The 16,260-nt window shown below is 45.9% G+C and overlaps 1 protein-coding gene across 6 annotated transcripts in view; it reads left to right on the top strand.

Moving 5' to 3' along the window:
• cspp1a (centrosome and spindle pole associated protein 1a) overlaps positions 1 to 16,260 on the top strand; it is a 213,804-nt gene that overhangs the window by 143,655 nt on the left and 53,889 nt on the right. For 5 of the 6 annotated variants that reach the window (XM_080194128.1, XM_080194127.1, XM_080194125.1 and 2 more), the window contains one exon: positions 7,368 to 7,469. The exons of the other annotated variant lie outside the window; for it this stretch is intronic. In XM_080194128.1, the coding sequence (XP_080050254.1) occupies positions 7,368 to 7,469 (102 nt within the window). The remainder of the gene's footprint in view (positions 1 to 7,367; positions 7,470 to 16,260) is intronic. 6 annotated transcript variants of the gene reach the window in all.

Here is a 16,260-nt window from a genome sequence, read left to right as displayed (position 1 = left end):
GGTTCACGTGAAAGTCACAGGCTTTCTTGTGGCCAACCATGACCTTTTATACCGAGGGGCTGGCCTTATCTACCACTGGATAGGGTCTGGCGTATTTGGGGGACAAGAACATTCCAGGCTGGAAGATTAAGTATTATCTGTTGCCCAACCTCATATTTGATGGGTTTTACATTACCATCAAAATAAGCCTTACTTTGCTGCCTCTATTTGCCTATCTTAATGGTTGCAGCCTGTTGTGTGGCCTGTATGTTTTCTAGGATGGCTCTCACGGTATTCCCCGTGGGTAAGGGCTGTGACTTTGGGCCTGGACAGATCCAGCCCGAATAAGGATTCAATTCCTCACATAGATCACCCAGTCATGAGGACATGGGGGGTGAATCTGGTGGAACTATATACAGAATTGCGCACTATCATTAATATGAAGGGGAGATCCAATCTTTGCGGGTATGGCTCATCCTCTGCTTACCACCCCCAATCTAGCGGCGTAGTAATATGGAATTGTTGCTTTATCCCAAACAATTCCATTACCTGTTGCGTTACCTGGACAGTGAAGTGAGTGCCCTGGTCTGAGTCAGTGCTGTGGGGAAGACCCCACTTAGTGAATATGTGCTGCACTAAGATGTTAGCTGTGACCTTGGCCACGTTGGCGCGGGTTGGAAAAGTTTCCATCCATTTACTAAAAGTGTCTATGATGACCGGCATGTATTTGTAACCTCCCACTCCAAGTGTTAGGAGACCAATGTAGTCAGTCTGGACGTTTGTCCAGGGATCTTCCACAGGGCGAGTATGCCTCAGTTCCCATTTGTGGGCATATTTATCAGGATTGTTCTGTGCACAGATGATACAATTACTGACGTAATGCCACACGTCCTGTTCTGTTTGGCCACCAGCACAATCCTTCAAATTGCTCACTCGTGGTTCCTACCCCTTGATGGCCTTGGACGTTGTGGTCTTGGAAAATTATTTGGTTACAGTCCCTGGCTGAGACCTCATATAGGCCATCCTTAAGTACAAGCCCATTCTGTATTGATATTGCGCCTTGCCATTTTTCAATGGAAGTGGGGTTTGCCCCTTCCTGAATTTGTTTCAGGTCCTGGTCACTGCTCTGGGCTTGTTTTAGGTCTTCGGCCTTGGTCTAGCTAACAGTTACAGCTTCAATTCGCTCTGTAACTATTGGTTGCCAAAATTTCCCCTCTCGAGCACCCTGTTTGGCTAATTCATCTGGCCTTATGTTCCAAGTGGGGAGGTGTGGTAGTGTGCCTTTACTTTAATTATGCCATACTGCCAGTCTTGGGCTGCCTGGAAAATAAAACTTAACAGTGGGGCTGATGGTAGAGGTTTCCCATCTGTCGCTATGAATCCCCTTGTTTCCTTGTTAAACTGTTGCAGACATACATACTATCAGAGTGTATGTCTGCGGTCGTGGGTCAGGATGGCTGACAACATATGCTATCACTGCCAGTTCTGCAGCCTGTGCACTTGTGTGTTGGTAAGCTTTAAGGCTATCTCCCTCAGGGGCTTGCCTTCTTGGCCTTCCATGTATATCCCACATCTTGTCCTCCTGTTTCCCTCTTCCGCCATGGATGACCCATCTACAAAAATTTTTAAACTGTGCTGAACCTGGGTTTGGCCGATTTTTTTTTTTCCCTGGCTCCTCCCCCCTTTTGTTTTGGCAAAAATGGCCCATGGGGTCTTTTATTGCCGGAACTTGACATTCATGGGGCTCCCTGCCGTAAGTTAGGTTGTCTGCCAGGAATGTAGAGACCCGGGTATGTTTGACCGCAATGTCTCAACCCTGTAATGAGTGTCCACTGTGCAATATGGTTATGACTAACCGTCCTATCTTTAATTCGGCCATTCAGCAGTAATTATATGGGGGTGTATTCTGTAAGTATAGTGAAAGGGTTCAAGCTGATTATGTAGTTAAAGTAGTGCACTGCCCAGAGAACTGACAATAAATGGGTTTTGCACACCGAGAAACTTTGTTCCACCAGAGTTAGCGTGCGGAAAATATAAGCAATAGGGCCGAGTCGTCCGTGCTGTTCTTGGAGGAGCACGGCAGCTAGTGTGCTGTCAGTGGCCGCTACTTCAAGGGCAAAGGGGAGTTCAAGGTTGGATACCTGTAAGGCAGGGGTTTATGCAAGGAATTGTTTGAGGTCTGAGACTGCTTGTGTGTGTCGCGCAGTCTAGATCCATGGGGTGTTTTTTTTTGCAAAAGTTTGGACAGGGGAGCACCTTAAGTGGCGAAACCGTCTATGTGGTTGTGGCATTCCCCACTAAGTCTAGAAAGGAGCAGAGGAAAATCACGTCCTGTGGTAAGGGAAGGTGTGTTACAGACTCGATTTGCTTCCTTTCTATCTCATGCTTTCCCTCAGTCACTACTGTACCCAAGTAAGAGACCTGCCGTCTCATGATCTGGGCTTTCTTGGAATTTACCTTTAACCCTAATGTAGTGAAGAGGTTCAGCAGTTCATCCAATAACTTTGGATGTTTCCCTCTTGTTTCAATTTATAAGAGGAGATCATCTACATATTGTACCAAACATTCTGGTTTGAAGAATTCTTCCAAGCCCTTTGCTAAGTGCTGGCGAAATATGGAGGGGAGTTATGAAAACCTTGTGGTAAATATGTCCAGGTGTACTGTTGTCCCTGGAACGTGAAGGCAAATTTGTTTTGATAGTGGTGATCTAAGGGAATTGACCCAAAGCCATTACAGATGTCCAACACTGAAAAGTTTGCGTGTGGAGCTTGTTTCATCATGGCTTCTGGGCTAGTTGCCAATGTGGGGGCTAAGATGGGGGTGGTCTGATTTAGGGCTTGATATCAATTGTGAGCCTCCAGGAACTGTCTGGTTTCCTTACTGGACATATGGGGGAATTGTTAGTAGAAGCAACGGGGTGCAGGATTCCTTGTTTCAATAAACTCCTGATCACCTTGGCCACTTCCCCTTCGGCTTGCTTAGGGAAGCAGTACTGTCTTTGGGGTTTAGGGTCAGGACCTTCTGTGATTACCTCCCCTGTTATTCGGCCACAGTCATGCTTGAGACTGGTGAATGGCTCTGTCTGTTTGGCTAATATACCCTGTGTTTCAGGGTCCTCTGTCATTTCTGCACGCCTGACCCACAATTCTCCAAAAATAAAGATTTGGTCTACATATCTGCTGGTGGCCACCTCAACTGGGGATTGACAGGTGGTTGGCATTAGCCAAATACAACAATTAGCAAGGTCAAACGATAGGTTGCATTTCCACATCAGATCGGACCCTAGAATGTGCTCTTCCTCTGGGTGGAGTTTAACCAAGATAGCTGGGTGATGACATGTTATGTTGAAATTCTAATGGGTCTGTTTCTAAGCCCTCCTGTAAGTGTCTCGTAAAGCTACTTATCATTATTGTTTTCCTGGTAGGCCAAGTACAGCCGAGGTGACTGTTAAGAGTGGTACAGGATCCCGCTGTGTCCCATAGGAACTTGATGGGATGGCCTCCTACTTTGTGTTTTACAAGTGGTTTCCCTACATTATCCCATTCAGTGTTGCAAACCCAAGTTGGGGAGGTCTGGTAAGTCATGCTTCCAATCTGGAGTCTAATTGGGTGTAGAGGCTGAAAAGAGTGTCAGAGGCATCCATTGGAGTTGTGATGTATAGGTCGGGATTCTCCTCTGTGAAATCGTTGGGGCGGTCGTGGGTGAAGCTGTACGTTCTCTGGCAAAATGGCCAATCTATTTGTGGGGGTGGACATCTGGAAGTGGCTTTGTATTGTTCCCTGTACCTGGAGTTGGGAATATATCGGGGTTCTGCGCAGGACTGCGGTTTTCTGCATTGATGATTGGCAGGAGTATAGGGGGTTGGATGCCCTGAGTTTCCCTGTCCCCTGTTTCCACCTTCCCCTGTTTCCACCTTCCCCCTTTGTAATGCCAAACCGGGGTTGGGTCTGTGTAGATCATGTACATCTCTCCGTGTTTTGTGGGCTTGAGGGTGTCTGTTTATCTGACTTCCCGTTTCCACGCACGAGTCATTCTGTGGATGACCCAGGCTTCTGTATGTGTATTATTATCAGGGTCAAAATTCTCACAGGCTTTCCAACTCCTCTCGGTGGTGTGTACCATCAGGATCTGAATCCACGTGGACCGATGGTGTGTGTTTAATTGAACTCGATTTAATAGGCCGAAAACTGTAACAAATTGGTTCCATAATCGTCCAGCATTGGGTGTTCCCCGTGCTTTTGTTGGCTGTTGTTTAAGCCTTGTACGGGGTCATCCCTATCATAACCTATGGCGGCCAGAACAGCTGCCTTCATTTCTGGTAGGGTAACCCCGGCCACGTTCTGCGGTTTGGGTAGGGTGGAATGGATGGCAAGACTTAAACATAACAAAATAAGCTTAACCTCTTCTGCCTCATCTAGGCCGTTTAAAACGCGATATTGGGTGACCTGGAAAAAGAGAGTATGTGGATCCCTAGAGGGTTTGAATACTCCAGTCGCTTTAGTTATGTCAGTGAGCTGTGTCATGGTGTATGGAGTTACATAAGTCACATTGTGATTCTCTCTGTCCTGTCATTGGGTGGTGACCAGATTCGTTGGTGCGGGAACCGGATTAGTGACTGGATTTAACGGAATGGGACTGAGTTTTCCAGGATGAGGGTGAGATTAGGTGGTACAGTTGGTTCCATCACTGGGAACAGAGGTGGGGGTCCTCAGTCGACAGTGACACTAGCTGTTGCATAATGGCAGGCATCTTCTTCTAAACCCCCCCCACTCTACCCCTGGGTCACTATCCCCTGCTTCTGTGGTGTATGCCCACATTACACCCCTTTTATGGCAGTTGTGATTTTAAATCTTCAATCTCGTGCAGGTATTTGGAGTGGTCTGTTGTACGGGCATTATTTGCTTTTCATGCTTGGTGCAAAACTTTTACTGCAGCCTGCATTTACATTTAACTTCCTCTACCTGCCTCTCTCTCTCACAGACAGCACACACTGTGCCTTTTGGTAGGCTTTATCACACTGAGCCTGGAATTGGTTCATGTGTATCATATAAATCAGGCTCCTTTCCTCTCGTGTGTCTACCTCTGCTTCCAATTGTTGTGTGGGCATGATAGCACTCATTAAGTCCTGCTTTAGTTGGGTTACTTGGACTTCTCTGTCCCACTTAACCTGGACAATCTCTGCTTCCCTACCATGGGTCTGTTCTACACAACTGGCGATCGCAGTTGCCTTCCTTAGCTTGGGAGCCCTTTTACCCACTTCCTCATGGGCACGACTCCAACAATTCTCCCCCTCGGATCCCAGATCTGGTTTTGAGGCGTCACCCCACTGCACCCGTTTGGGCCACTTATGGTTCAAATATAAACGGAGGACTTCCTCCCATTCGGCATGACTGGCTATAGTTATTTCCTTTTAGGGTTCGTCACGTGAGTATGGGTAAGGGATTGGGGGTAGGAGTCTGGTTTCAACTAAATTCCCTGCTGTAGATTTTACCCAAAGTCCCTTGACTATCTGAGTTCTAACTACATGGCTTGTCCACCTCATGTTACAGACACTGGGTTTATGGCCCAATTTACTGGTTGAATCTGTATTAGTCCTTCACTCGCTTAAGACTGGCCATCACGTGGGGCAACCTGCCCTCTTAATTCAGCTCAGACGGAGTGTTGGAAAATACTGGGTTGAAGGTTCGACTTCAGAGCAACAGAAATCCCATCTGGGGTGTAAATGTTGTTCCTATTAATTCTCAAACTTTCGACCAGTTTGCTTACTCCAAGATTTTACCCCAGTGCTCTTAATTGCAAGATGGACAAAGGACAAACACAGGTAAAGGTTCAATAAGTTTATTAATAATAACACTATTAACCCTTAAATTACCCACATAAAACAAGAGGACACCTCAGATTCAAGTACACTACCCGCAAAGATGGTTTGGTTCAACTGCAGGCTTGATTCTGAGTCCCTCTGGTCAAGTCTCGATGGCAGCTTCTTCCTTCCTTCCTTCTCTGGTCAGTCTTCTGGATGGTCAAGGTCATCTCCCTTGTCAAGTCTTTGCTGCTGGTGTGTCTGGGATGTGTACCTTTATCCACCTGCCTGCCTTTCCAGAAACTTATCTGGTTTCTGGCCAATGAGTTCCCAGGAGGGGGTTCCAATACCCAGTGGGTTTCTTGATGTCTGCCTGGCAGGACACCAGGGCCCGCCCCTAGGTGTCCATCTCCTTGCAGTTGCTTGCATGTAACCTGTTGCTAGATAGAATCAAATCAAGTTCAATTCAGAGTCTCAACAAGTTGAGACATTCTCGATCCAAGCTGACAAGACAGGTCTTTCACCTTCTGTCTTGGGTTTGATCTGCATGATCCAAGCTGATTGGGTTGCTAGGTAAGGTAACTGCAGGAACTCTTAGGTGACAAAGTCTAGCCCAATCTGGGCTACTAACAATAGGCCAGTGCATTTCAGTGTGGTGCGATGATCTCCTGCTGGGTCTCAGAGTGCAGTGATCGTTGATGGGCCAGGCCCAGACATGTTTGTGTATTTGTATAACTGGCCTGCCTGAAGTTTGACTTTGTTTGATTTTAATATGCCCAATTCTTTAATTTAGGATATCCAAATTAATCAGCCTCAAAACTAGTTCCTGGTTATATTACCACAATTCCTTGCCCTATTCCCATTATTTTTCACTAGGGATTTGTTTGATTCTAGCCCATGATTTCTCCTCCTTTCACTTCTTATTCACTGTTAAGTCTTTTGTTCTTGTCCATGTTTCCCCCTCTTCTGACCCCTTGCATATGTTCCCATCACCCTACCATGCCAGCAAATACTACCCCTAGAGCATCATTTCCGGTCCTGGCCAGGTCTAACCCGCCCAGTTTGTACTGGTCCCATGAATCCCAGAATCGGTCCCAGTGTCCTAGGAATCTGCATCCTCTCCTTCACGCCATCTCTTCAGTCAGGTATTCGTCTGATGTAACTTGCTATTTCTGTTCTGATTAGCACGTAGCACTGGTAGTAATCCTAAAATCACTACCTTTGATTTCTACTTTTTAGCTTACTCCCTAACTCCCTATATTCTGCTTCTAGGATCTAATCCATTTTTTAACACAAGTCTTTTGTACCAATGTGTACCACAACCACCCACTGGCGGTTTGCCCTCTGCCACCCATAATGTCCTTGTAGCCACTATGAGACATCCTTGACCCCAGCACCAGGGAGACAACATACCATCCTGGACTCTCGTTGGTGGCCACAAAAACACCTATCTCTTTCCTTTATAATTAAATTCCCTATAACAATTGCATTCCCACACTTTTTACTCCTCCACGTAAAGTCAACCATGGTGCATCAAATTTGGTTGGTGCTCGAATAACATGTTTAAAAATAAATTTCTGTATTTCAGAGACCACCTTCACCACCTATTCCTACTGTAAGGAAGAAACAGATTGCTACTCAGAAAACTGATCTGTCTGCTGTCGAGGGCTCAATCCATGAATTAGACGTGGTTAGTTATTGCAATTCTTCTTACTCTATTAAATGAACAATTCAATAATAGTTAATACTGTGCTTTGTACTTAAGTCAAGTCTGAAATATTCTTATATTGGCTTACTGTAGTCAAGTACACTTTGGACTCCTCTGACAGGGTTGCTTCCGTAGAGTGATAAAAGGTTAGAATTAAATTCTTATGCTCTTCAATTCAGTGTCCAGATCATTCTGTTGGGATGTATGTCTTTCTCTCTGTGAAGAATGTAAAAGTTAAGTTAGCTTTATAAGGTGTCAGTCTAATGTTTGAGTATGGCTACCTTAGCATAAGTTTAGTAAAAATGACCACTAATTTTCAGTTTTACTTGGACAAGAATTTCAATATCAGTTTAAATATCAACTCAGTGGTGGTTAGTTGCAAAGCTAGGTAGTGGGAGACCATGGGTGGAATTTTCCCCTCATGCGAAAAATGGTGTTCTATCTCCTGGCATTTGCGGGTTATTGTGCCATATCGTCCACTTCCTGCTATATTAATTATGCATGAACAGGAAACACACTGGACTACAGGCCTCTGATTCACCTGCCTCATCATGAGCTCACTGTTTCCTCACTGCAGGCACCATATTTAAACAATACCCTTGGCACAGCATTTTTATTGTTTGTAGTCCAAGATGGCTTCAAGGATAACATGGCTTCTAAAAGGAAGAAGCATGCTAATCTGAAATAGTGTGATGCCTCCAGAATGTATGCCACCATCCCCACTGTAGGCTTGGCAGACAGTAGCAGTGTTGATCAATGCCAACACAGTACAAAAGAGGTCAGCTGCCCAGTGCTGCCAGGGTACGTCAGCTCATCACTCTCAACTCCAGCCCATCAAACATTCACTGACATCTCACATGCTGCCGCGAAAGGATCACTACTCACTTTCTCAGATATACCTTCAAATATCCATCTGGCCTCATGTCTTTGTGTCCTCATCCTTTACATGGCTGCAGTCCCCACTAACACATGATGGGCACCCTTATCAAGCCTGGCATGTCCTGCTCACACCCGCCATCTGTCTTTATGCAGGACAAGCTTTCATACAATTGAAGGGAGAAGCCTCATTTGCTTGATAGAGGCGGGGAGGCTGCTAACGTGATTTGAGCCATTGAGCAGGCTGGTGAGGTCGTAGACCATTCATGTGGCAATGGTGAGGTAGGCAGCACACATCCAAGTGAGGATCCTCCACCTGCTCACCCCTCAGACAGCCATACTGTGAGTGCGTTGACCTGTTTTAGAGTCACTCGTTATGCACTATTTATCTCTCCTTTCTTTCATAGGCACCTCTGGAAAGCCCCCAAGGGTGCTCAGAGGCAAGGCTTCAGTAGAACACTTCAGATGAGGAAACAGAGGTAGGCACCCTGTCACAGCCCTCAGCCACACACTCCAACATCACAAAGACACAAACCTGGTTGGACCTAATTTTTGAGTAGCCATGGGTTTTCAGTCTAGTGAGCACAGCTCACAATCTGTTCCATAGCAGGCAGAAGAGGCAGGGATGAAGACACTTTACCTGAATGCACGAAGCATTCGGAATAAAGTGAATGAGCTGGTGGCGCAGATCAGCACAAATGGATATGATCTGGTGGCCATTACAGAGACGTGGCTGCGGGGTGACAGGGACTGGGAGCTGAATGTACAGGGGTATCAAGTGTTTAGGAAGGATAGGCGGGAGAAAAAAAGGGGGGGGGGTGGGCGTAGCTCTGCTGATTAAGGATAGCATCAGGGTGGTAGTAAGGGATGATATAGGAGCCAAAGAGCAGAAAGTGGAATCGTTGTGGGTGGAGATTAGGAACAGCAAGGGGAGGAAGACGCTGGTTGGCGTTGTCTATAGGCCCCCAAATAATGATCTGGAGGTGGGGCAGACTATTAACGTGCAAATAAATGCGGTGTGCAGGAATGGAACGGCGATAATTATGGGGGATTTCAATCTACATATTGATTGGTCGACCCATGTTGGACGCGGTGGGCTTGAGGAAGAGTTCTTGGAATGCTGCCGGGATAGTTTCCTTGAACAGTGTGTGATGGAGCCGATGAGGGAGCGAGCTATCTTGGATCTGGTGTTATGTAATGAGGCAGGTAGAATTAGGGACCTTGTGGTGAAGGATCCTCTTGGGAAGAGTGATCATTGTATGGTGGAGTTTCTGATGCAGATGGAGGAGGAGAAAGGGGGTTCACTGACCTGTGTCCTTTGTTTGAACAGAGGGGAGTACGATAGGATGAGAGAGGAATTGGCGAATGTTGACTGGGGGAGCACATTAGAAGGTAGGTCTGCTGAGGAACAGCAGAGGATCTTTAAGGAGATCTTTCTTGGTGCTCAGCAGAAATTTATTCCGATGGTTAAAAAGGATCGTAGGAGGAGAGATAATCAGCCGTGGATAATGAAGGAGGTAAAGGAGAGTGTTAAATTTAAAGCTGATGCGTTTAGAGTGGCTAAGAGTAGTGGGTGAGATGAGGATTGGGAGAGGTTTAAATATCAACAAAGAATGACGAAGAAGTTGATAAAGAAAGGAAGGATAAACTATGAAGCTGGGCTAGCGCTAAATATAAAAAAGGATAGCAAGAGTTTTTATAAATATATAAAAAGGAGGTGGCTGACTAGGGTGAACGTTGGACCCTTAGAGCATGAGAGGGGGGATTTAGTGGTGGGGGATGAGGAAATGGCTGAGGCCTTGAATAACTTTTTTGCTTCCGTCTTCACGGAGGAGGACGTGAATAGTTTGCCGGGTGTTAGCGATGGAAAGATGGTAGGAGTGGAGGGCCTGAATGACATTATTGTTACTAGAGAGGCAGTGCTTGACAGATTAGAGGGACTGATTGTGGACAAGTCCCCAGGACCGGATGGAATGCATCCAAGGGGTCTAAAAGAAATGGCGGAGGTGATAGTGGATGCCTTGATGATTATTTTCCAAACCTCGCTGGATTCCGGGGAAGTGCCGGAAGATTGGAAAACGGCTAATGTTACGCCGTTGTTTAAAAAGGGTAATAGGCAAAAGGCAGGGAATTATAGGCCGGTTAGTTTAACGTCTGTTATAGGTAAAATGCTTGAATCCGTAATTAAGGAGAAAATAGCGAGGCATCTTGAGAATTGTTTGATAGAGCAGACGCCGCATGGTTTCGTTAAGGGGAAGTCGTGTCTGACAAATTTATTGGAATTCTATGAGGATGTGTCTAGTGTGGTGGATAGAGGGGAACCGGTGGATTTAGTGTTTCTTGATTTTCAGAAGGCGTTTGATAAGGTGCCGCACAAGAGGTTGTTACAGAAGGTTGGGGGCATGGAGTTGGGGGTAGGGTGTTAGCGTGGATAGGGGATTGGCTGTCAAATGGGAGGCAGAGAGTGGGTGTCAATGGGTGCTATTCGGATTGGCGGTTGGTGACTAGTGGAGTGCCCCAGGGATCGGTGCTGGGGCCTCAGCTATTTACCATTTATATAGATGATTTGGAGGAGGGAACCAAGTGTATGGTGTCGAAATTTGCTGATGACACCAAGATTGGTGGAACGGCAAATTGTGCAGAGGGTGTGGAAAGTCTGCAGAGGGATCTAGATAGGCTGGGCGAATGGGCCAGGAACTGGCAAATGGAATTTAATGTTGGCAAGTGTGAAGTTGTCCACTTTGGTAGGAATAATGGTAGGAAGGACTACTACTTACATGGCGAAAAGCTGCAGCATGCTATGGTGCAGAGGGACCTCGGGGTCCTTGTGCATGAGTCGCAAAAACCCAGCCTGCAGGTGCAGCAGGTGGTCAGGAAGGCGAATGGGATGCTGGCCTTCATAGCGATGGGGATTGAATATAAAAGTAGGGAGGTCTTGTTGCAACTGTACAGAGCACTGGTGAGGCTGCAGCTGGAGTACTGTGTGCAGTTTTGGGCGCCGCACTTACGCAAGGATATTTTGGCCTTGGAGGGAGTACAGAGGAGGTTCACTAGGCTGATACCGGAGTTGAGGGGGTTGAGCTATGAGGAGAGGCTGAATAAACTAGGCTTGTACTTGTTAGAGTTTAGAAGGATGAGGGGAGATCTCATTGAGACGTACAAGATGATGAATGGGATGGATTGGATAGAGGTGGAGAGGCTCTTCCCGCTCAGAAAGGACAGTAGGACTAGAGGGCACAGCCTCAAGATAAGGCGGGGGGGGGAGCAGTTTAGAACGGAGTTGAGGAAGAACTTCTTCAATCAAAGGGTGGTGAATCTCTGGAATTCTCTGCCCGTTGAAGTGGTGGAGGCTGCCTCGCTAAATATATTTAAGACGCGGGTTGATAGGTTTTTGATAGGCAAGGGGATTAAGGGTTATGGGGAGAAGGCGGGAAAGTGGAACTGAGCCACTTCAGATCAGCTGATCTTATTGAATGGCGGGGCAGGCTCGAAGGGCTAGATGGCCTACTCCTGCTCCTATTTCTTATGTTCTTATGACATTCGAGGTCACTGGCACTCGGGGGACTGCTGGAGGCCTGCTGAGTTCAAGTCAGATAATGAGCCTCCAACCTCAGCCCTATATCAGTTGGTCGAGCTGCAGTGACAGTCATGGGTACATCAGGAAGCTAGGTCAACTACATTCCTCAAATTGCAGTGGATGATGGAAGAGTTTGTCTGGTCCTGACTGAGATTATAGAATCGGCATGCCAACACACCAAGGCCAACACTGGTAGGATGATGGCTGCCACGGAGACCTTGGTCCAGGACATAAGTCTTGTATTGCTACACACTTGTGCTGCTACACCACTCTATCTATCAGTGGCTATGTGTGACAGGGGTGGGTTGTCTAGATCTCCAGTTGTTCCTTGTGCTCAAGGAGTTAGTCTGGGTCCTCAGGAACCCAAACAGAAGGAGACCACCAGCTGGACACTCTGAGGCATCCACCCAAATGACTGGGACTGTCTGGCTGATCCCAATCTACTCTTCCTGTGACCCATCAGCTCCACAGGCCAAGGCGCGTGCACCTACCTCACTGCAGACATCCAAAACATGCTGGGGCCCTCCAGAGGACGGCTGCCAAAATCATCACAGACTACAGGATGTAACAGCTGACAGGCTGCCCTCCATCTCTGCTGTGGATGTCGAGGAAGCACTAATGGTTAGGAAAGCTAAAAAGATTTAGGAGCACAATGATGGCATAGATGTTCACAGCATGTATATAATGATCACAAATATAAATAGAATCAAACCCGTTTCACATCTCCTCATGTATGCCTCATTTTTATGAATAGCTGTGTTGCTGTCAATCAGATATGATATCATGATTCCTGCCCCCACTTATTGCAGCTCTAGCTATCATGGATCTCTCATCTGCGTAGTGTGCTTCCCTATCATCAATGTGTTTGATCCTTTCCAAGATCGATCTTCACATCAGTGATGCCTCGATCTTAATGTTAAACGTACTTGTGGAACAAACTTCATTCACATGCTTTGCAAGGATGTCATGTTTATTCTTAGCAATGTAAGATTGAGGCAGTTGTTCTCTTAACTTGTCTGCATTCTTTGAAGATGATGATGTAATGAACAAGGGGAAATGCATTAACACATGGAGAAGGGTAATATATCATGCAACTCCATGTGCTCTGTCTTCCAGCAGAATTTTGTGTTATGAACCCATACTCTTGCACTTGTCTGCATTGCCAGTGATGTTTCTGACTTCTCAAATTTAAATCTGCCAGGTTGACCAATAAATGGGAGAGCCATGACACCTCAAGGGTTCGAAAGCTGTATCCCTCTCAGCCACATTATTTTCCCCGGTCACTCAAATCTTCAACCTTGAGTGTTTCTCAATCTGCAATTGTCAGGAATGTGATCATAAGGCTCTCAACAGTGTTGGGATGCAACACTGTGCATCTCATCACCTAAAGACTTGGATTGACAAGTGATGCTAATTGCAAATTGTGTTATTTAGCAGTCAGTAGACATTTTTGAGTCTACTCTGGAAGTGCACATCTCAGCTTTAGGTAATGTTGATGGGAGTAATGGAGTAGGAATGAGGATGTACTGAAGCTGAAGTCTGTTCTTTATTAGCAATCATTCATGACCTTGAGGGGTTCATGATGTCCTGAGAATTCTTGAGGGCTATTAGAGAGCTGGCCATGAGTGCATGAGTTGTGTTTTAAAGAGGAGATATCTTAACGTCTAGTATGCAAGTGATTGACCTTCATCGTATTCAGGTACATGGTACGGTAAGGGTAAAAGCGGACAGCTGAGTGCTGGATGCTACTGTGATAGAGAAGAAGGTGACGCAGAAAATTGAGTCATTTGAGAAGGCCCTCTTGCTGCCTCGGCCTAAGCGACACTTAACGGTTTCAGCCACCGCAGTGGTTGGTAAGTTGATGGAGAAGATTCTGAGGGATAGGATTTATGAACATTTAGAGAAGTTTAGTACGCTCAATAGTAGTCAGCACGGCTTTGTCAAAGGCAGATCGTGCCTTACGAGCCTGGTTGAGTTCTTTGAAAATGTGACTAAATACATTGACAAAGGAAGAGTGGTAGATGTGATTTATGTGGACTTCAGCAAGGCGTTCGATAAGGTCCCCCATGTAAGACTTCTTGAGAAAGTGAGAGGGCATGGAATCCAAGGGGCTGTTGCCTTGTAGATCCAGAATTGGCTTGCCCGCAGAAGGCAGAGAGTGGTTGTAGATGGGTCTTTTTCTGCATGGCGGTTGGTCACCAGTGGAGTGCCCCAGGGATCTGTTCTGGGACCCTTGCTGTTGTAATTTTCATAAATGACCTGGATGAGGAAGTGGAGGGATGGGTTGGTAAGTTGGCTGACAACGCGAAGGTTGATGGTGTTGTAGTTTGGACGGATGTCAGAAGTTGCAGCGTGACATTGATAGGATGCAAGGCTGGGCGGAGAAGTGGCAGATGGACTCCAACCGGGATAAATGTGTAGTGGTCCATTTTGGCAGGTCAAATGGGATGAAGGAGTATAATATCAAGGGTAAGACTCTTAGCAGTGTAGAGGATCAGAAGGACCTTGGGGTCTGGGTCCATAGGACTCTTAAATCGGCCTCACGGGTAGAGGATGTGGTTAAGAGGGCGTATGGTGTACTGGCCTACATCACTCGAGGGATTGAGTTTAGATGTTGGGAGATAATGTTGCAGCTTTATAAGACCCTAGTCAGATCTCTCTTGGAATACTGTGCTCAGTTCTCGTCGCCTCATTACAGGAAGGATGTGGAAGCTATTGAAAGGGTGCAGAAGAGATTTACAAGGATGATGCCTGGATTGGGTGGCATGCCTTATGAGATAGGTTGAGGGAGCTTGGTCTTTTTTCCTTAGATGAAGGATGAGAAGGCAGTGCAAGTCTAGCACCCAGTGCTGCCGAGGCAGTGCCAGGGTGCTAGACTTGCACTGCCCAAGGGACACACCCTGCCTCTGACCTCACAGGGGAGACTCTCAATAGCCTCTGTCCCTACCAGCACAGTGAGCATGCGTGTTCCCCGTTGGTAGGGAGCAGTTGTATACTCCACTGGTAGGAACCCCTCCTGGCATAGGAAGTGACACTAGTGGGCAATATGCTAATCAGCCCTGCACTGGAAATCAGGGAGGGCTTATTATATTATAGAAAGGACCTGGGAGACTGTCAATCGGTGGGATGCTCGGAGAAAGCCAGCCTTCACTTATGCTTCTATCCAAAGATCAGCAACTCGCCTCACCTCAAAACAACTGCATATCATTGGTGCACTTCTTAGCAGAGTTAGACAGCACATTCATTTAACTACATACATGTCCTTGCAGTTGTGGTGTAACTTTGTGGCCATCAAGGCATCCACTGATCGCCCAGTGAGATCCAGCAACAAGAAGGACCTCTGCCATCTCTATGCCTAACAAAGCTTCCTCCATGTATGTTCACTTTCCTTCCTTTCACTTAATTTACAACTTCCTGTAATGCCTTTTATGACTCAGTGCAGTGCTATCTGCGCATCATTCTGGACATTCAACCCCCAATGCTGCAATCTAGTTGTTCTTCTATATCTCTGAAAGTATCTTCAATGTACATATAACACATTCCTGGCGCACTTCTCTTTTGATTGGAAAGCTGTCTGACAAGCTGCCATCAAGAGTTGATCAAAATAATTATATTTTCACATATTAAATTTGCAAAGCATTGGTTAGTGAGACAGTAACTAAGAACCTCAAATTTAGATCATTAAAAGAGCAAAGAAAAGGTTAGTAGAAATTATTTTATACAGGAAGTTATGATACAGGATAAAGAAGTAAAATTTGAATCCCTAATTTTTTTTAAAGGCGAAGTGACTAAATGTTTGCAAAACAGAAATTTTTTGGTTATCTTAAAAAGGGATGTAGGTGTTTTGGATTGATTGAAAAGCAGTTTCAGAGGGCAAGCACAGATATGATAGGCCAAGTGTCATTATCACATACTGTAAAGCTCAATGAAGGAGAGTGGAGCCAGGAGATTGAAAACAATGTCAGTAGTGAGGCAGTTGGGAGTTTGAAAACAGCGTGAGTGCAGAGACTGTTGAGAGATTGAAAACATCGCAAGAGTGCCGTGAGAAATCTGAGTGTTAGTTTGGAATTCCGGAGATGATGTCAGGATTCAAAAGTGACGCAAGGCAAATGGAAGCAGCTGATCAGGTGAGTATGGTTGGTAAGTATTTACTACTATTATTGCTATAGATTGTAATGCCAGGGAAGAAGGATCCTAGAATAATTGATATTATTTGATATTATTATCTCCTGAAAGGTTTAATTTGAAGTGGTAAGTCAGGGCAGGAAAGCTCAAAGCTGTACCCTGTGTGGGAAACAGAACATTTCCAAAGCCTGGAAA

Source organism: Carcharhinus amblyrhynchos, chromosome 8 (genome assembly GCF_965287045.1).
Source record: "Carcharhinus amblyrhynchos chromosome 8, sCarAmb.v2.hapA, whole genome shotgun sequence".
NCBI lineage: Eukaryota > Metazoa > Chordata > Chondrichthyes > Carcharhiniformes > Carcharhinidae > Carcharhinus > Carcharhinus amblyrhynchos.
This window is presented reverse-complemented; position numbering and strand designations above follow the sequence as displayed.